General features: G+C 42.1%; 1 protein-coding gene across 6 annotated transcripts in view; it reads right to left on the bottom strand.

Annotated features, from left to right (window-relative positions):
• Positions 1-589: 589 nt before the first annotated feature.
• Positions 590-17,903, bottom strand: part of APPL2 (adaptor protein, phosphotyrosine interacting with PH domain and leucine zipper 2) — a 51,699-nt gene continuing 34,385 nt past the window's right edge. For 3 of the 6 annotated variants that reach the window (XM_086401131.1, XM_086401132.1, XM_086401129.1), the window contains 12 exons: positions 17,719-17,877; positions 16,121-16,309; positions 14,637-14,679; positions 14,476-14,532; positions 14,288-14,376; positions 10,219-10,377; positions 10,011-10,063; positions 8,258-8,432; positions 4,341-4,377; positions 3,810-3,950; positions 2,959-3,006; positions 590-1,498 (listed from right to left, as the gene is read on the bottom strand). In XM_086401131.1, the coding sequence (XP_086257257.1) occupies positions 1,472-1,498; positions 2,959-3,006; positions 3,810-3,950; positions 4,341-4,377; positions 8,258-8,432; positions 10,011-10,063; positions 10,219-10,377; positions 14,288-14,376; positions 14,476-14,532; positions 14,637-14,679; positions 16,121-16,309; positions 17,719-17,877 (1,177 nt within the window). In that variant the 3' untranslated portion in view covers positions 590-1,471. Of the gene's footprint in view, positions 1,715-2,958; positions 3,007-3,809; positions 3,951-4,340; positions 4,378-8,257; positions 8,433-10,010; positions 10,064-10,218; positions 10,378-14,287; positions 14,377-14,475; positions 14,533-14,636; positions 14,680-16,120; positions 16,310-17,718; positions 17,878-17,903 lie in introns of all 6 variants that reach the window. The other 3 variants (XM_086401128.1, XM_086401130.1, XM_086401127.1) reach the window with 1 other exon arrangement.

Genomic DNA, 17,903 nt, shown 5'->3' on the forward strand with positions numbered 1-17,903 from the left:
TATCTTTTAAATTAGTTTTCATCTTTACTGGATACATACCCAGGACTGATACATACCCAGGCTGGATCATATGGTAGCTCTCTTTCATCTTTTAAGGAACTTCCATACTTTCCATAGGCTACACATTATTAAAATTTTTTAATTAAAAACATCAATTTTTATTGTTTTATTATGTAGATATATTATTTTACACCCTGAACAGTTCTAAGCAAGCATTCAGGGGGTGTGGCTCTTGAAGCTTGTCAGAACTTGCTGAGCTATGAGCGACTATGGTTATGCTAGGATTTTATGGTGTATAATTTCATACTGTTTTGACCAGCTCACTGTGTTTCTGATGGCACCTCTTAATTTTGAGTTACAAAAGTTGTTTTATTAATCCATTTAAAAAGCAGCACCTTTTAAAAATTTGGCCTTGAGACCACGTTATTCCACTCACCTTGCATAATACATAACCCTCTGCTGCGATTTCATTATGTCCTGGGGTTTGGTTTTTGTTTTTTGTTTTTAATTAGCTGTTCAAGCTATAGAAACAGCTTTAGTTTTCTTTCATGGATGTTGTAGAAAATAATCACAAAAAGAAAAACAATGATAGTTTTTATTTGCTAGCATTTATTGCTAGGTTAATTTATTACAAAGACAGTGGTATTTCTGTTGAACTTGGTTATAATTAAATACATTGTATCAATTAAAGATCATTACGCTTATTTCCTAACGGGCTAGGATGTCTGGAACTTATGTGTCAGGGTGAAAACAGGAACTTTTCTACCAAGCCCCATGGCCAGCTGTGCTTCAAGTGAGTTTAAAAATTCATTGGTTCCCTTCTTTAAGGAGGGTCTGGCTCAGAAGAAATAGAAATTGGTGGAGCTGTACACTGTCCATGGTGCTCCACCCCTAAAAACAGTATCTAAAGGCCCATACACTTCCAAATGCTGGTTCGTTAAGGTTCCACTGTAAAGTCAGACATCTTTTGTGGTACTTATCTGCTCATCTTTTTATCGTGTGATGTTTGAACAGTTACCGAAACTAGACCTGCATTTCTGCTAGTGCTCGCGTCCCGGACTTCAAAGCACAGGGCTCATCACCTGACTGCACAAATGAATTCTGTTAGGTCAAATGATGAGACAGACTTGATTATAAACAGACCAGTTTCCGAACGACAGGCACTTACAGTTTCATTAAAATACAAAAATAGATTATATTAATAGGAAATATTTAGTGTCTATCAAATTATAAATCTAGACGTTTACCATTTTTTTTAAAGGATACTGAAAAAGAGATGACATTGAAATAAAGTGAACAATGCATTTTTTTCATAGCTTTCATTCTGAGCACTGAACAATGCAATCTAAGAGGACTTACCACAAAGCACCTAAAATAACATTTGTAGATGGGTATGTTGTCAACCATTTCTTACTGTTTCCCTCCCAAGTCTCAGTATCAAGGCATCAAGAGTACATTCCACAAGCGATTGTCAGCATTCTGAAACCAGGTGGTGTGCCTGTATGTATCAGAGAGGTTGAAAACCCTTAAGGAGGTAGCTCTCCTTCCTGGGTGCTCTTCACCCAGAGGCGCAAGGAAGTTATGCTTCAGATTCTGCGCCTCTATTTTCACTTGGACTTCCATCATTGTCATCTGGTTGATCGTTTAATAGTACATATTTTCCATCATTGGTTAGTGGTACGGACAGCATTAATTGAGCCAGTGCTTCTGGATCCTGAAGTTACGGGAGTTTAAGAAGGAGAAAAGAAAACACTTAAAATGCACTTAAAACCCCTTTGGTTTGGTTGTCATTATATTCTGTAATCTAGCCTCATTTCTTCTGACTCTTGTCTTAGGTATACCTTCTTACATCTCTTAGAAAAAAAAAAAAAAAAACAAACCTCAATTGTATTCTCCCAAAAAACTAGGCTAAGGTTGTACCTGTCAGCCAAAATACCATTTACATAGCAAACTCAGAATCATCTTTGTGGAAAGAGTCCAGAGAGGAATTTCTTTCACAGCCCTGACCGCTGTCTTTAAACTCCTTTTTTTCCTTTTACTCTATACCAAGAATTGCCAACTGTGGCCGTTTGGCTCACCACTTGTTTTTATAGTTTTATTGGAATATAGCCATGCCAATTCATTTACATACTATGGCTGCTTTTATGTTAAAACAGCAGAGTTGAGTAGTTTGGCAGCAGAGATGGTGAGCCTGGAAAGGTTTATCTTCCGGCCCTTTATAGAAAGTTTGGCAACTCTGATCCATACCATAAGATACAAACTTGCCGTGAGTCTTATTTTTTCATTATGTTGGTCCTAGTCCTTGACCTGCCTGCCCCTCCCTGATGGATTAGAACTGCACAAGTGTGATACCCACTAGCTACACGTTACTATTTACATTAGTTAAAACTAAAAATTTCAAATCCAGTTCCTTAGTCACACTAGCCACATTCAATCTGCATATTAAACAGCCCATCTCCGTTACTGCAGAAAGTTCTGGGCAGTGCTGAACTAGAAGCCCCTGGGGGCAGGAACTGTGTCTCTGGCTCACTGCTATAACCGCAAGGATTTTTCTTACACAGAATTTGCTCTCAAAAATTAGTTGGGTACTACTGATAGGTCTGAGAGTCTTCACTTCCAGACAGTTTCCAGATAACATCTCAGTCAGTGTTGCTGGGCCTGTGACCACACTGGGGAGTGAGGCCTTAGAGCACACAGCAGATACTGGTTAGTGAGTGTCCTTTAATCTGAAACAGAGGAAACCTAGCCAACCACCAAGGCTGTAGCCGTGGTATTTGTTAGCAACGCCACGTGTTTCCAGTGACAGGAACTAGGTGATCAGAAATGCCTGGCACACAGAAGGCTTAAAAGGAAGTCCCAGATGTGGCCACCCTGCCTAGTGAGCATCGCTTTTCTTTTTGAGAGGTAAGTATACAGATACCTTTTGAGTTGTTCAGCCAGCACTAAAATGAACCTTACCTTCTGAACCTCAATGATTTCTTTTCCCAAATTAATAGCATAACATATCTGCAAAAAAAAGAAAAGCAGTGTTTGGCAAAGGCAGAAAAGGATAAGAACTTTAGAAGAAAATGTGACTCTGAAAGTATAGTGAGGTCACAGTCTGATCACATCACCACGGAGGCAGAGGATCTGGCTGCAGGAAGTTCGTCAGATGGGGCTTCGGAACACTAGCATCCACCTGTACTGGTCTCCTGTTGCCACTTTATGTTAAGTGCAAACTGACCTTATTAAACAGTCTAAAATTCTTACCAGATACTTTTTTCCTTTCTCTCAACCATATTTAGCCACTGCATGTTCATACACACAGTGCTTAACAGATACTTCCTGAAAGAAGGTTGAATCATTTTGATTAATTCCAAGTAGCAAAGGCAGCCACAGAGTTTCATACTAAAGAACGGTTTAGATGTACTTTCTTTACATCTGCTTCCTTGGTTTCCTCCCTGAGAAAAGATTTTCTCCATTGTAACTTTTAAAAATAGAAATTTAAGGTGATCTGCTTTTTAACATTTCCTAATCTCTCCTAAGCAATTATATTTCACCATTAAAGTTCTTCACTCTTTTTGCTTGATAGGTACTTTCCATATGGAAGTTTTACTCCAGTTTTCAGTGGGGCCTTCGTAGAAGGTATTCTTAAACTCCTCAGTGGGGACCTGAAGAGTAGTTAACTAAATGTTGAAGAGGTTTGTGCAAAATAACCCTTTAAATATCTCTGGACTGAAATATTTGGCATCTTCAGTCTAATGCTCTCCCAACTGAGCTGCTATTTCGGCCACCTTTGTGGCATCTTAAGATGAAGAAAATAACAAGACCTTTTCGCCTTCTGAGTTGCTTTCAAAAACATATGTGCTCAGAGACTCTCCGCCTGTGGATTCAGGCAAGCGGACCACAAAGCCAACCAGTCTCTTGTTTTCTTGATGAGCAGCAAACTGGGTGACACTGGTGAGTTCAAACTAGAAAAAAACAGGAATAGACTATTACTATGCAACAAATGAATTAGGGTCCCTGGCGGCTCAGAGGTTTAAGCATCTGCCCGCAATGCGGAAGACCTGGGTTCGATCCCTGGGTCGAGAACATCCCCTGGAGAAGGAAATGGCAACCCACTCCAGTATTCTTGCCTGGAGAATCCCATGGACGGAGGAGCCTGGTGGGCTACAGTCCATGGGGTCGCAAAGAGTCAGACACGACTAAGTGACTTCACTTTCACTTTCCATAAAAACAGTGCACACTACTGGTGATGTTTAATTGGCAAGTAAGTTTTTTAAGTGCACAGTGTGTTTCCGGTGACCACAAAGGTGAGTTAGAGAGTAATCACTACAGTCAGCATGCAGCAGGGTACTTACATTGGCCCTTGTTACTTGAGTCTGGGGATCTATCAACCTGAAATTTTAAGAGATTCATTATATCACAAATGTTGGATAAAATTATATTCTTAGATGAGTTTGTAGAACTTCAGAAGGAAACCACACAAAACTTTAAGTATGAAAACATATTTTCATATGTTTTTGTCTGGTTGAGGGCAAGGTGAGAGCACCATGGGACCATCCAAAAGGAGTGAGTGCCCTGGTTTCTGCCTTGACCGAACCTGTGCAGTTAAACCTCAGGGCATCTTTAATGGAAGATGATGGCAAATAGTGGATTTCACAGTATTTTAGTGCTTATCCAAAGAGGCAGCATTATAATTCTCCAGAAAAATTAACATGGATGGATAATACTCTGCAGCCGCCGTCTCAGAAATTCCTATCAGCCTGTTTCTCTTAAAGTACCAGAACCATATACTTCTCAGTTTTAACAAGTTTTCTCAAAAACATGGGGTAGAGGTGAGAACAGTTAAGGGATTTAACAGAACTGTTCCCTAACAGAACTATTCCCAGATTTAACCAAACTGTCAGTTTGGGTGTAGGAGGAGTAACTTTAGGAAGGTATTCTAGATACTCTCTTAAAAGGATTTTAAGCATCATCCATGTCTGAGAAAACTACCTTAGAGAATTTACTGTTATTTTATAGATACATACACAATACTATGTTTTAGAAAGTAGAAATTTGTAAGTTATTACTGATGTGCTGTTTCATAAGTGAAAGTGAAATATCTATTTGCTTTGTTAAAAGATGGTTATAATTCTATTTATATGGAATGTCCAGAATAGGAAAATCTGTTAAAACAGATTAGTGGCTAGGACTGAGCAGGTTGCAGGGGAAAGGGAGTGACTGCTAATGGGTGTGAGTTTTTTGCGGGGGGATGATGAAAATGTTCTAAAACTGGGTGACAGTTGTACAAGTATGTACATACTAAAAAACACTGCAAATAGGTAAATTATACAGTATGTAAAATTATATTTCAACAAAGCTGTCTCCTACCCCATGGTAACAATTTGAAAAATATATTTGTTAAAGCACAATATTTATCATCAGAGGGCTCAAGACTAAATTCCTGAATACTAACTTTTATCTTATGCAAGTTACCCTGACTTCTCTCATCTGCTTCGTAAAACTGGGATAAGAACCTCCGTAAACTTCAAAGAGGTGGTTAACAAAATGTGCATGGAATTTTAAGCTACAAAGCTAAATAATAATTTATGTCTTCATTAGTCAGTATGAATTTAATGATTTTTAAAATATACATCATAAGCAATTTCCCTTAAGTTGGGATAACCAAAGTATTTTGTAAAAGTTTTCTATAAATGGAAACTTAAAACTTATAGTTTACTGTGTATAACAGGTAACCTGTATTTGCTTTTAAAGATCTGATTTTCTGTGTGACTTCTAAAAACATACGAATTCTCATATAAGGATGTGTGTGTATGTAGTGGTAAAATACACCTAACATCAAATTCACCATTCTTGATATTTAACACATCACAGGATTGAACAAGCATCACCATTATCGAGTTCTACAACAGCTTCATCACCTCAGAGGGAAATTCTGCATCCGTTAGAGCAGTCACTTCCCGTTCTCCTTTCTTCTCAGTTTTTGGCAGTTCTCACTAATCTTTGTACATTTGCCTATTCTGGGTATTTCATATAAATGATCATACAATATTGTGGCTTTTTTGTGTCTTTCAATTAGTATAATCTTTACAAGGTTCATCTGTTGTAGTAACTTTATTTTTTAAAATTTATTTTTAATTGGAGGATAATTGCTTACACTATTGTATTAATTTCTGCCATACATCAGCATGAATCAGCCATAGGTATACATACGTCCCCTCCCTCTTGAACCCCCATTTCTTTTTAAGGCTGAGTAGTATCCCACTGTACATATATACCACATTTTGTTTATATATTCATCTTTTGATGGACATTGAATTATTTCTCTACCTTTTGGCTATTGTGTATAGTACTCTCATATGAACACTTGTTTTAAATTCTTTTGGCTATCAACCCAGGAATGGAATTCTATGTTTAAGTTCCAAAGGAACTGCCAAATTACTTCCCACAGTGGCTGACCCATCTTACATGCCCACCAGCAGTGGGTTCCAGTTGCTTCACATACTTGCTTACACCTGCTATTTTCTATTTTTTTAAAATCTATAGTCCTAGTGGGTTATGAAGTGGTTCTGGATATGATTTACATGTTAGTTACTAATGACATGAGCATATTTTCATGTGCTTTTGGCCAATTATCTCTCTTTGGAGGAACAGATAGTCCTTTGTCCGTTTTTAAACTGAGTTTTTCCTTTGTTCATTTGTGAGAGTTCTGTGTATTAGATAAAGGATTTGAAAATGTTTTCTCCCATTCTGTGTTGTCTTTGCACTTTTTTTGGGATCGTGTTCTTTGATGCACTATGTTTTTTCCCAGTGCTTTTACATAAATTTCATCTTTTTGGTGGTGATTATAAGAACAATGAGCCAATGCCTATGAAAGGTCCAGGGCATACTTGGAGAAAAGCTTTAAATAAATGTAAGTTTTTATTCATAAGAACCTCATTCTCGAAGCAGGGCACTCAAACCCAGTGCTCTGGGACAACCCAGAGGGGTGGTGGGGGAAGATGGGGAGGAGGGTTCAGGATGGGGGACACATGTACACCCGTGGCTGTATGGCAAAAACCACCCCAATATTGTAAAGTAATTAGCCTCCAATTAAAATGAATGAGTTGTAAAAAAAAAAAAAAAACCCTCATTCTTAGTAGGTTTGTAACACATGAAAAGGACTGATTTTAATAAATGGAAGAAACTATATTCTGATTTTTGCCAAAGTACTGGTTAACTTTTTTTTGAAACTTAACATTTATTTATTGAGCCCTTTCTATGTGCCAGTGATGGCTGTAAATGTTTTACATGAATTAACTCATTCCTCATGACAACACTATGTGGAGTGGATAAGGTTGTTTTCATTTTATAACTGAAGAACCCGAGGCACAAAGGTTAAGTAACTTGCTCAAGTTCAAACAACTAATAAATGCCAGAGTCAGGAATAAGGGTCTAAAGCAGTGCTGCTGTCCTATAGAAATTTAATGTAAGCTTCTTATGTGTAATTCAAAAATTTCTAGCAGCTGCATCAAGAAAAAAGTGAAAGCAAGAGAAATTAATATAATAGATGAAAAATACTACCAGCTAGACATGTTACTAACCTAACAATTACTTTGCTTTCTCCCTGAGGTGGGTATGATAGTATGAGAGCTTAAATATTGGCATGTGTTGTACACTTCTCAGTTCAGATGAGTTAGGTTTCAGACGTTCCATGTAGCTGCAGTATGGACAGTGCAGGTCTTAATAAAACCTGTGCCAACCACAGCTTGACCACTGTTTGCCATCATTCATACAGCTCTTATTACTTGAAACCCCAAATCATGTAGTTGATATGGCTTGACTTCTTTATTTTCAGCCCAAGAAATATTAACCAGATTTTCCTTGTGGTGGTCTAGTTATCTCAGGCAGGCTCATGGTCTGTTTTCACAGTTTTTAAATTTTTATTACACAGTACTCTGAGGTGAAAGAGAAAAAACAAGCCCTTTCATTTGCAAGCTCTGAGAGAGAGTAACACTCAAATGACAGCATCTTTATGCACAGTGGGGTAGGATTCACTCACCTCTAAAAATACCAGTTTCTAAAAAAACCAGCTTTTGTCTTTAAGGGCACTTCTTTTAGCCAGTGTATCTTAAGAAATTGAAATGTGTTATAAAAAGCAAAGCAGAAACATGAATAATGTCTTCACTTAATCCAATCAAACAAGTATTCTACTGTGAACGTTCTAGACAATTAGACGTGACTTAACAGGGAATTAGAAGCTGTAAGAAAGTCCGAAAATGAAACAACATACCTCAGAGTCTGACTGGTGACCATCAGATGGGATTCTGTCATCCGGAAGATGTTATGAATAGCCCGAGCAGCCAATACTTGTCTCATTGCTTCGTAAATCACTTCCGTAGTGTTGTCTGTTTTGACTGCCATTGATCCCAAAAACCGAACTATAAACATCTGCTGCAAAAGAGAATCTGCAAAAGAGCATTTTCTGCTCAGGATCATGTTCACTTCCTGCCTGCCGACCCAGGTGCTGGTCTGAGGACAGGCCAACATCAGGTTTTTCTTGCTTTCTGAAGGGCTTTCTAAAGCCAAAACTTCTCATTACTCTGATTATGTAAACCACAAACCACCAAAGCTCTGAATCTTCTATTGTCTATTATTTTGTCTGTTTGGAACTATTCATTAGACTAGAAAAGCACCTTTTTCTTCATCTATAAAATGAAACCAGATGAATGTCCTTCTAGCACTAAAACTCTAGGTGACCACTAGTGTATCATCTTACCTTTTCTCTGAAAATGAGCTTTTCCAGATAATAGAACATTCATTCATTACTTTGGCCTGCTGATAAAATCCTCTTATAGAAGGAAATGTATTTGAAGAAAGTAAGACCTGATGTTGGATCTCACTCAATTTATGCACATCATTTATTACTGAAAGGCAGTGATGACATTCCATAAACTCTGGGAGGTCTCAAACTGTTAACTTATTTGATGCTAATGAGCTTACAGTATTTGCTTCTTGATAATGACACATAACCTGACAAACACTAACAGCAATCACAGCTGGAAAATCATGAAGAAGGTTTGAAAGATGTTTTTTTTTCCTATAAGAACAATAGTTCTCCTTTCCACCATTTGAAAGTAAGAAGCCTACATTTTCTTCACTTGTCTTCCCTATTAGTATCCTAGCCCCTAAAAAATAACTGAATGGTGAAAAAACAAATTAGGAAAATATAACTGACATGTTATATAAACGGTTACTCCCATATGAAGATAGTTTTTACAAGTTTGACGTTTTCTGTATAGACCGGTAACAAATAACGTGGACTGTGAAAAGTCAGCTAGAGAGTCAGATCTGAGGCACAGCCTATTTAATAACATCATTTTTCATTTTTTTGCCTAAAGCTATGAGGAATGCCTCTTCACAAGTCCTACTTTTAAATAAGTGGCATTTCATTCTAATGACATTCTGTGGCTTCAGTCAGGAAGCTGTGTTAAAAAGGCCTTGCCAGCCTTCTAAACTGTCCCGGCTGGGAGCTGCAGCTCTGTGGGGCAGCAGGTTAGCTCTATCGGGTATGTTCTTATGCACCTTACAAGAATGTAAATCAGACAACAATCTGAATTATAATGAATTAAATAATTTTTATCCCCCCCCATATTTCATGTCATCTTCAAATTTAAGAATGAGTTATTTTTGAAATAGCATATTTATGACTCATCTGGATTTTATCCTCTTGGAGTCTGTTTTGCAGTAATGTGATAGCAGATTTAGATTCAGCAACATTGCTCTGCAGGAGCTACAAAAAGGTTATGGATGTGGCTAAATGGTACAATGCTTGCAGAAAATCTTGCACGCCTCAGTTTTTACGCTAGACCTGTTCTATCGGCACTGTGTCCTAATGAGTTTTCACACACAACATCTGTGGGTCATAATTTCAATTCATAGTTCCCTAAGTCAAAGCTTTTTGGAACATGACTTCACATCTTACTTCAAGGGCCCTGATTATTCTGTGCTGGGCAAAGAAAAAGCACACAAAACAAGCCACTTACCTTCTGCTTCTGGAAATGTCGCATCCTCAGTTTCACCAAAGGGGTTGGTACGCCTAGGGGGACAGCCAGAGTCAAAACAATCCCAAGGGCTTCAGTTCAAAGAACGCTTAACACCTGAACTCTACACCAGAAGGGGACGGTCTCTGGGGGTGGGGGGCGGGAGGGGAACGACATTCTCCCAGAAATAACCTCCCTTATTAGCCCATACCTGCCGCCTCTGTTCTGATCAAGGAATTCTGTAGCAGGAAGTACAATGTCAAACTGAATAGGTGTTCCAGGTGCAATCAGTTGTTCAGCTTCGGGTATAGTGACTGTTGCTTTCGGAACTATCTTGTCATTTTCCATCTCTGAACTTTTCACGTTCTGGCTGGGGTACAAAGTTGAAAAAAAAAATTTTTTTTTAATGCCTTTTGACCTTAAGTTTTTACAATCAAATGAATACATGTCGAATGCCTATGTGACTTTTACAGGTAGATAAGGGAGAAGATGTAACTTACTCTACCAATAAATCTTTTAAGATGTCATTCACGTCCGTAGTTAAAATTCCTCAGATATTCCCGTTACCTACAGCTGGTTCTGTGCATGACATTCCACATGATGCTAGACTGCTGCTTCTATTACCTATTAATTTCCTGTATCTTTCTCTCTTTAAGAGAGGTTTTTGAGGGCAGGAGCTGTAGCTAAATCATATTTATCACTTGGTACACAGTAGGCACTCACAAATGTTTGCTGAATGAACACTACATTTTGGCCTAGCAGTCAACCACCTGGCTCTCCTCCTCCTGAGGGCCTCCCTCTCCCCGCCCTCTGCGCCCTCCGCTGTGCTCCTCCTGCCAACTCTGCCTCAGTTCCACTGCTCACCCACCCTCTCCTGCACTGCAAACAGCAGCTCAGATCACCCTCCAGCCACCAGGCCTTGCAAGCCAGCCTGACCCTCTCCCTCCTCTGCAGTCCTGCGTTTCTTCTCAGGAAGTCAGGAGGACAGTCTTGGACCTCCGTGTGCCTCCGGGGCTTAGCACTGGACCCACACATGCGGTTTGGGGATTGTGGCCAGAACAGTACAGCACTGTCTGAACAGTGATTGACCCTGCCTGTTCTCTTCCCAGTGTCAGCATGCTGTAATTTAACCTTTCATATGTTTATAACCTTTTCTCCCCAGCTAGAGTGTAAATGCCTGTGAGGGGTAAAGAATGTAAAAGTATTTTGATTTCTTACATTATTTGAACCAAAAGAAGACTCTCAGTATCTTTCCATTCATTTGATAGTTTGTGTATCAGTATTTCAAATTTCTCAAGTGTGTCAGTAACTTAATATGTTGTAAGGAACTATTTTATAGTATCATCTGACAAATGAGCACAATCAATGGAAAGTGGACAGAGAAACAATAGAATAGTAGATGATCAGTACAAGGAGAGACACTTAGTTTAACCTCCACTGTTAACAGAAGAGGAATCCACGGCCTCTAGAGAAGCTGATAATGCTGACTGGACTCGGTCATCTGGTGGGTGAGCTAGATTAGGAACTGAGTCTTCCCCACAGTGTCACACTGCCTTAGTAACCAGAATGACAGAACCACACCTGCTGTTCAACGCAGTCTTTAAGAGGGGAGTGTGATACAGGTGACTCACTGGAGGAAGGTGTGAGTCTGACTTCCTTCACAATCTGTCCCTGTCTCCCTCCTTCCCAAGCTCATCTCCTCTCTGGCCTCCCTTGGCTGACCATCACCTAGTACACTGATATCCTTTCAGTTCCCAAAAGACACCAAGCTCTTCTCTGCCATTCAGCCTCCACAGCTGATGCCGGGAATGCAGTATGTCTGGCTCTCTGCAAGAGAGGCTACTTCTCATCTCTTCTCAGTTTAAATACTATCTCCCCAGACAGCCCCTAAATTGGTCTCCTCTTTATTCTTTATGACAGCATTCTTATCTTTACCATAACAGTGCTTTCCTGTATTTCAACTAATTTACCTTTTGCCTGTCTTTCCCTACAAGTCTGTAAGTTTCATGCTCTAGCTCATTGCCTTGCCGCATACTGGACATTTAACAAGCGTGTGTTGAACAACAGGATAAATGAATGAATATTAGATATAAGTAACTGCAGAATGAGTGAAGGCCACACATGAGATTTTCTTGGAAGTGAACAGCAATTTGTCTCCAAGAACACAGTTTCTCTGCTTCATTCCCTCACTCTCATCAAAACCTTTATCCTTAATGAGTTGACCCTAAGAGAGTACCCCACCCTCCACTGCTCAGAGACCACCTGGCAGCTGTGTGTCACCCTTCCAATCTCTGGGCAGATTTCAGCCAGTTGGCTACAGTCATTTTTTTCTAGGGATTCTTCTATGGGGTCCTTTCTAAGAATGTGGTTTACATATTCTAGAACAGAAGAGAAAAATCAGTTACTAAATCTGAGCTGCAAACTGTTTTTTCAGAAAGCCAATCACACCTAATTACTAACACTAACTGAATTCTGGCACTCCAGAAAGAGCGTTTTAAGAGTGGGAAGAGGTGGTCTCAGAGGTGGTCTAATTCATTTCATGTCAGAGTTGGGACAAAGACCTGCAGTGTTGATGACTCAGGGACATCTATCTGTGTTCAGAGCAGAGCTGTTGGTAAGACCACATCTAACTCCAGCCTAGTGCATGTTCTCCACTCTGTCCCCCTCAGACTCGCATGGCTTTACAAAGAGAGGACAGACACTGACCCAATCCGAGGCTCAGAGAGGAGCCCCACTGGCTGGATCTGTATTTCCGTTTCCATTCATAAAGTGCTTTCCTTAAAGCTGCACTTGATAAGCATGCTGCTGCTGCTGCTAAGTCACTTCAGTCGTGTCCAACTCTGTGCAACCCCATAGATGGCAGCCCACCAGGCTCCCCCGTCCCTGGGATTCTCCAGGCAAGAACACTGGAGTGGGCTGCCATTTCCTTCTCCAATGCAGGAAAGTGAAAAGTGAAAGTGAAGTTGCTAAGTTGTGTCCGACCCTCAGAGACCCCATGGACTGCAGCCTTCCAGGCTCCTCCATCCATGGGATTTTCCAGGCAAGAGTACTGGAGTGGGGTGCCATCTGATAAGCACGCTACTTGTGTGTAAACTGGTATCCTTAAATTAGGGCACTGGAGTGTTCTCAAGACTTGTTGCTTCTTCCTCATTTTTGTTTCCTTGGCTCAAGTTCTCCTCACAGGACATCCCATGGGGCCTTCTGCCCTTCTCTTCTCCCACCCCACCCACTCTCTCCTCGGGTCACCAAGCAGTCTTCCCACGCCGTTCCGACTGCCTCCCCACTTCTCAAAGCCTGCAGTCCTCCGCTGCCATTCTTTCACAGTTGGACTCAACCTGTCTTGTTTTATCTTGTGTTCTTCCTCCTCATGTCCCCGTGTTGGCTGTGTGAACACTGGCTCCACATTGCACAGCACTGAGACCCTGGGAAGTTACTTAATCACTCTGAGCTTTCTGACAACTTTCTTCTGGAATCACTGGACAGTATCTGTAAAACACATAACGGGGTTCTTCCTACCGTGCTATTGGGGTGCCTGATACACTCATGATTTAACTCACCCTTTGATACCATGCTTTAATCAGCTTAACAGATAAATCAGCCTTCTATTATTTAACCAATGGAAAATCCCACTTAGATAAAGGGTGGCATTCCTAGAATAAACCCTAACGCAGCATTCAAAGTAAGAGGATAGCTGTCCATGTGAAAATGCTCACTATAAATGACAACAGCAAGTAAAGGAAGGGAAGATGACCAATGTATTGAAACAGACAATAATAATTGATGGAAGAGTGTGGCGTTAAAGCAACAATTATGAAAAGTAAAAATATGAAAAATACATATGTGAAACAAATGCACATATGAAAAGACCACTGTATGTGCTGATAAGGCCTGCAGCTGTAACATGGACACACAAAAGGTGATTTTTTAAAATTATTTTTAAAATTTTTGTTTTGGTTCCGTAACTGTTGATACTGATACAAATGTGGGGAGAACTCCTGACTAGCAGACACTCAATGCACATCCTATTTGCTCAGGCTGAAGCTGCATGGACCCCAGGAATGATGCTGATGTTGAAAGCTGACAGCTTTGAATCCTGGCTTGGCCCCCCGTCTGTGGTGTGACCCTGAGCAAAGTGTTTACCCTTTCCTGGTCAGAGTTACTGTTTCTGTAGTATAGGGCTGAACTGGCAGATCTGGAAGGATGAAATTTCTAGTACATGTGAAATTCCTAATACAAAGTTTGGCTCCACAAAAGCTACTTTTCTTTTGTCCTTTAGTTACCTGGGGCATGGACTTTCTTGTTTTTTTGCAAAGCTTGTAATTGGAGTCACTGCTTGGAGAGCCGTCTGATTCAACTTGATGGCGACTGCCTAAAAATCCACAGGAAACACACTCAGGTCCAGGAGGTGGACGCTTATCTTTCACACTAAGAAAAGTGCTGAGATGCAGGTGGGGTGGCTGTGAATTACCTCTGGGTTGTCAGTCAGGTAGATCTGTCTGGAGATGTTGTTTATTGCACATATCCACTGCAGAGAACATAAACAAAACAAAACAAAACCAAAAAAAAACCCTGCTGAATCCCAAAGTCATCCACCATACTACAACAGAATGAAACAAACGAAATCTTTACCTCTTCATTTTCCTTTCTGCTTTCTGCCTGGAGGATTATTCCCCTGAAATAAAGTACATCTGAGTAAGTGCTGCCCAGATCTCTGTGACTGGGACATACTTCCCTCCCCTGGGCCTCAGGTTTTCCATCTCTACAGTGAGCAAGCTGGACTCAGAACCTGCTAGCCCAAGGTCATGATTCTGCAGCATGGACCATCTTGTGGCCCTGCGTAGATGATCCAAGGTGGCCAAAACTGTGGCCTACCACTCCTCCAGCCACACCCAAAGAAGAACCTGCAGCCATTCCACGCCTTCCTAAGAACTGAATCTCTGCATGCCACGGACTGGGAGTAAGACACACATAATACTGCCCTACTTTCATAGAGGCATTGCTCCTGAAGGGACTCCATACCTGCCAGTTCCTGTGTTACTCATCCCATCTCTGGGAGCTGGGGAACATGGATCATATCCCTATTTCTTATCTCAGGGAAGTGAAGCCCAGAGGAATTTCATAACTGCCTGGGACTGTGACTAGAATCCAATATCTCCATTCCCAAGTCATTTCCCAACACCCAGGGAGGAAGGATGATGTCTAAATATGCTCTGCCATTCTGGGAGAAGAGATAGTCTACACCATACAACACTGCTCCTTCCCCTGAGAATCTCAGCTCAGAAGCCCAGTGGAGAAAGGAAATGTAAGCAGAGCAGCTCTGAGCACAGGGCCACTCCTCCCCACAAGCAGGTGAAGCCTAGAACACTTCACGGGGCTCTGGACTCTGAAACAATTTCAGACCACTGCTCCAAGTGAGAGGGGATCCCGCTCAGACAGGGTCTACTGTGATGATATGAGGCTGTCACTGTGTAAGTGTGTGGTCACTTCAGGGCCCAAGGTGCACAGCAGTACATGGGGACAGCGTGTTAATGAAACGACGCTGCTGCAGCCGAACGTCCTGCTCACATCAGCTGTGTCAGCTGGAGGAGTGGACTCCTCAGGCAGGCACCCACTTTCCCCTTTAGCTGCACAGCCAACCCCCATGATGCGGACACAAAGGCTTGTCTAGTAACAGGAAGAGCCTGGCACCACCCCTCTCTTTGAGTCTCTACTGATCAACAGCTCCTTCCATCGCTCTCTACACATGTAGGTCACCCCTTCTCCAAAGCCACATACAAATCCTCCCTGGGACTTCTTTTTTTTGGCTGCGTGGCATGCAGGATCTTAGTTCCCTGAACACGGATCCAACCTGCACCCCCAACAGTGTTAAGCATGGAGTCTTAACCACTGGACCTCCAGGGAAGTCTCCTCCCTGGGACTTCTTAAAAAAGGCAGGCTGGACTCCATATGGTCTTGTGTCCTTGCTTAAAGAGAACATAAAACCACCCTCCGGGAAGGTCGACATCACCCAGAGCGGGGCCTCCCCCAAGGAGGGCCAGCACAGAGTGAGCTAGGAGGCCCTCGCAGAGGCGGACTCACTGCCCGTTCCTCCCACATAAACCCGAGTGGCCTACGCTTTTCCATTGGGAGTGGTGATCTGGAAGCAGTATCGTCGGTCCTCACAGTCCACCGCCATCACCGAGCAGTTGTCCAGGTCCTGGATCAGGCCCCCGGCCACGGCGCCCCTGGGCTGGCACATGAGATTCCCGCCTTGGGTGAAGAAGTAGAGTCTCTCCCAGGTGGTTGAGACCAGCCCTGTTTTACTGTGAGAATTGAATTGTGAAAAGCCCATGAGCATTAGGAAGCATGAATGGCACCTCAAGAGTCTTGCTGCCTTTTTATGGGTATTGGTAGTGTTTCAGAAACGATGGGTTTCTTGACATTAAAGTAAAAGTGCTTTGAAAAGAATTCAAGTGCAAAGACTAGCAGGAGAGGGACAGTGCAGCCTGAATGAGTGGGGAGATGACAGGCTCTGCTGGTCCCAGGGCCAGCTCCAGGATGTGGGCGGGGACACCACTGCAGCCAGACGTTGCTTCTCAACCCAGTGTCAGCCATCGGACACTGAAAACCTAGAAGACCACTTCACTAGACTCAGAGCTCAACTGCTCGAAATCTAGTTACAGAGTTATCAGGGTCACCTCAGCCCACAGCACATACCGCAGAATCCTGGGCACTTTTTATCAGACTGGGTTTTGTTCCAGCTTAGATGTTATTCTTGTTTTGTGGGCTGTTTACAAGAGAAAAATCCAGTTCCTGGCCAGTAACACCAGAACCTTGTGGAATGTTCTGCACAGAACTAAAGGAGATACATGGCCTGTGATCTTGACAAGCTTTCCAGACTTTTGAAGAGCTCTACCCTGGAAGGAAAGCAGTGGGCAATTCCTCTTCATACCCCCTCCATTTGGGGGGCGTTGAATATATTTGCTTCATTCAGTGTATGGAGTGTGACTATGCATGGGGCACTAGGTTTCCTGCCTCAATAATTACAATTTCCAAAAATGGTAACAGCTAACACTGGAGTGCTTATACCTGCTAGGAATTACCTCAGTTAATCTTTGTAGCAATTTTAGGATGTAGGTTCAGTTTTCAGCTTTATTTGACAAATGAAGTGACTGGGGGCCCAGCCAAGCCAGGGTGTCTGACCAGTGGGAGTTCACCACTGCACCTGCTCTGCTCTTAGGCTCAGGTAAATCTGAGTGTCTCGTTCATTTGAGATGGGCAATTGGAAGACCTGAAGGTTAAATGTGAGATTCAGTCTACAGAAATCTAGACGACTCTGAAAAGTTCCTGGCCCTCAAGACTCTGGCCTCAGTGCTGGGTCACTGGCACACTGCTCTCACCCACTGGGGGTCTGAGGAAGGGTCTCAGTGGTCTAGGACGATGACCAGTAAGAGCAGTCTACTTACAAATGGCCCTGGTGAGCAGGAAGGGGTGGCCTGTGGTGTCTTGGAGTCCATGTACTGGGTTCTTACTCACACGACTGTTTCAAGCCCATCTCTCAGTGCAGTTTGGGAGCTGGCCCAGGTCCTGTGTCCCAGGCAGGAGGGGCGCCTGGTGGGAGCTCTTCCCCACCCTCACACCTCCCCCGCCTTTGATGGGGCACGTAACAGGTGCTCTTCAGCCACTGCTAGGGAATACAGCTTTCAGATGGGGGCGGGCAGAGCACTCTTACTTTCTAAGATTAAGGTAACCGGCCTTCTGGATGAGGTTCCTGTTGACCTGGGGTGCAGCCACATCGAAGTCTGGGGTGTAAACAGCTTCATCGAGAGAAAGTAATTCTTGCTGGGATGCCCTCATCTTCTCTGCTTCCACTTCTAGTTCCACCTGGATGCTTGAGACAGAAGGTGTCAAGTCAGT

This window comes from Bos grunniens, chromosome 5 (genome assembly GCF_055505025.1).
Source record: "Bos grunniens cultivar Pamir isolate PY7600 chromosome 5, Bosgru_T2T1.0, whole genome shotgun sequence".
In the NCBI taxonomy this organism is placed as follows: domain Eukaryota; kingdom Metazoa; phylum Chordata; class Mammalia; order Artiodactyla; family Bovidae; genus Bos; species Bos grunniens.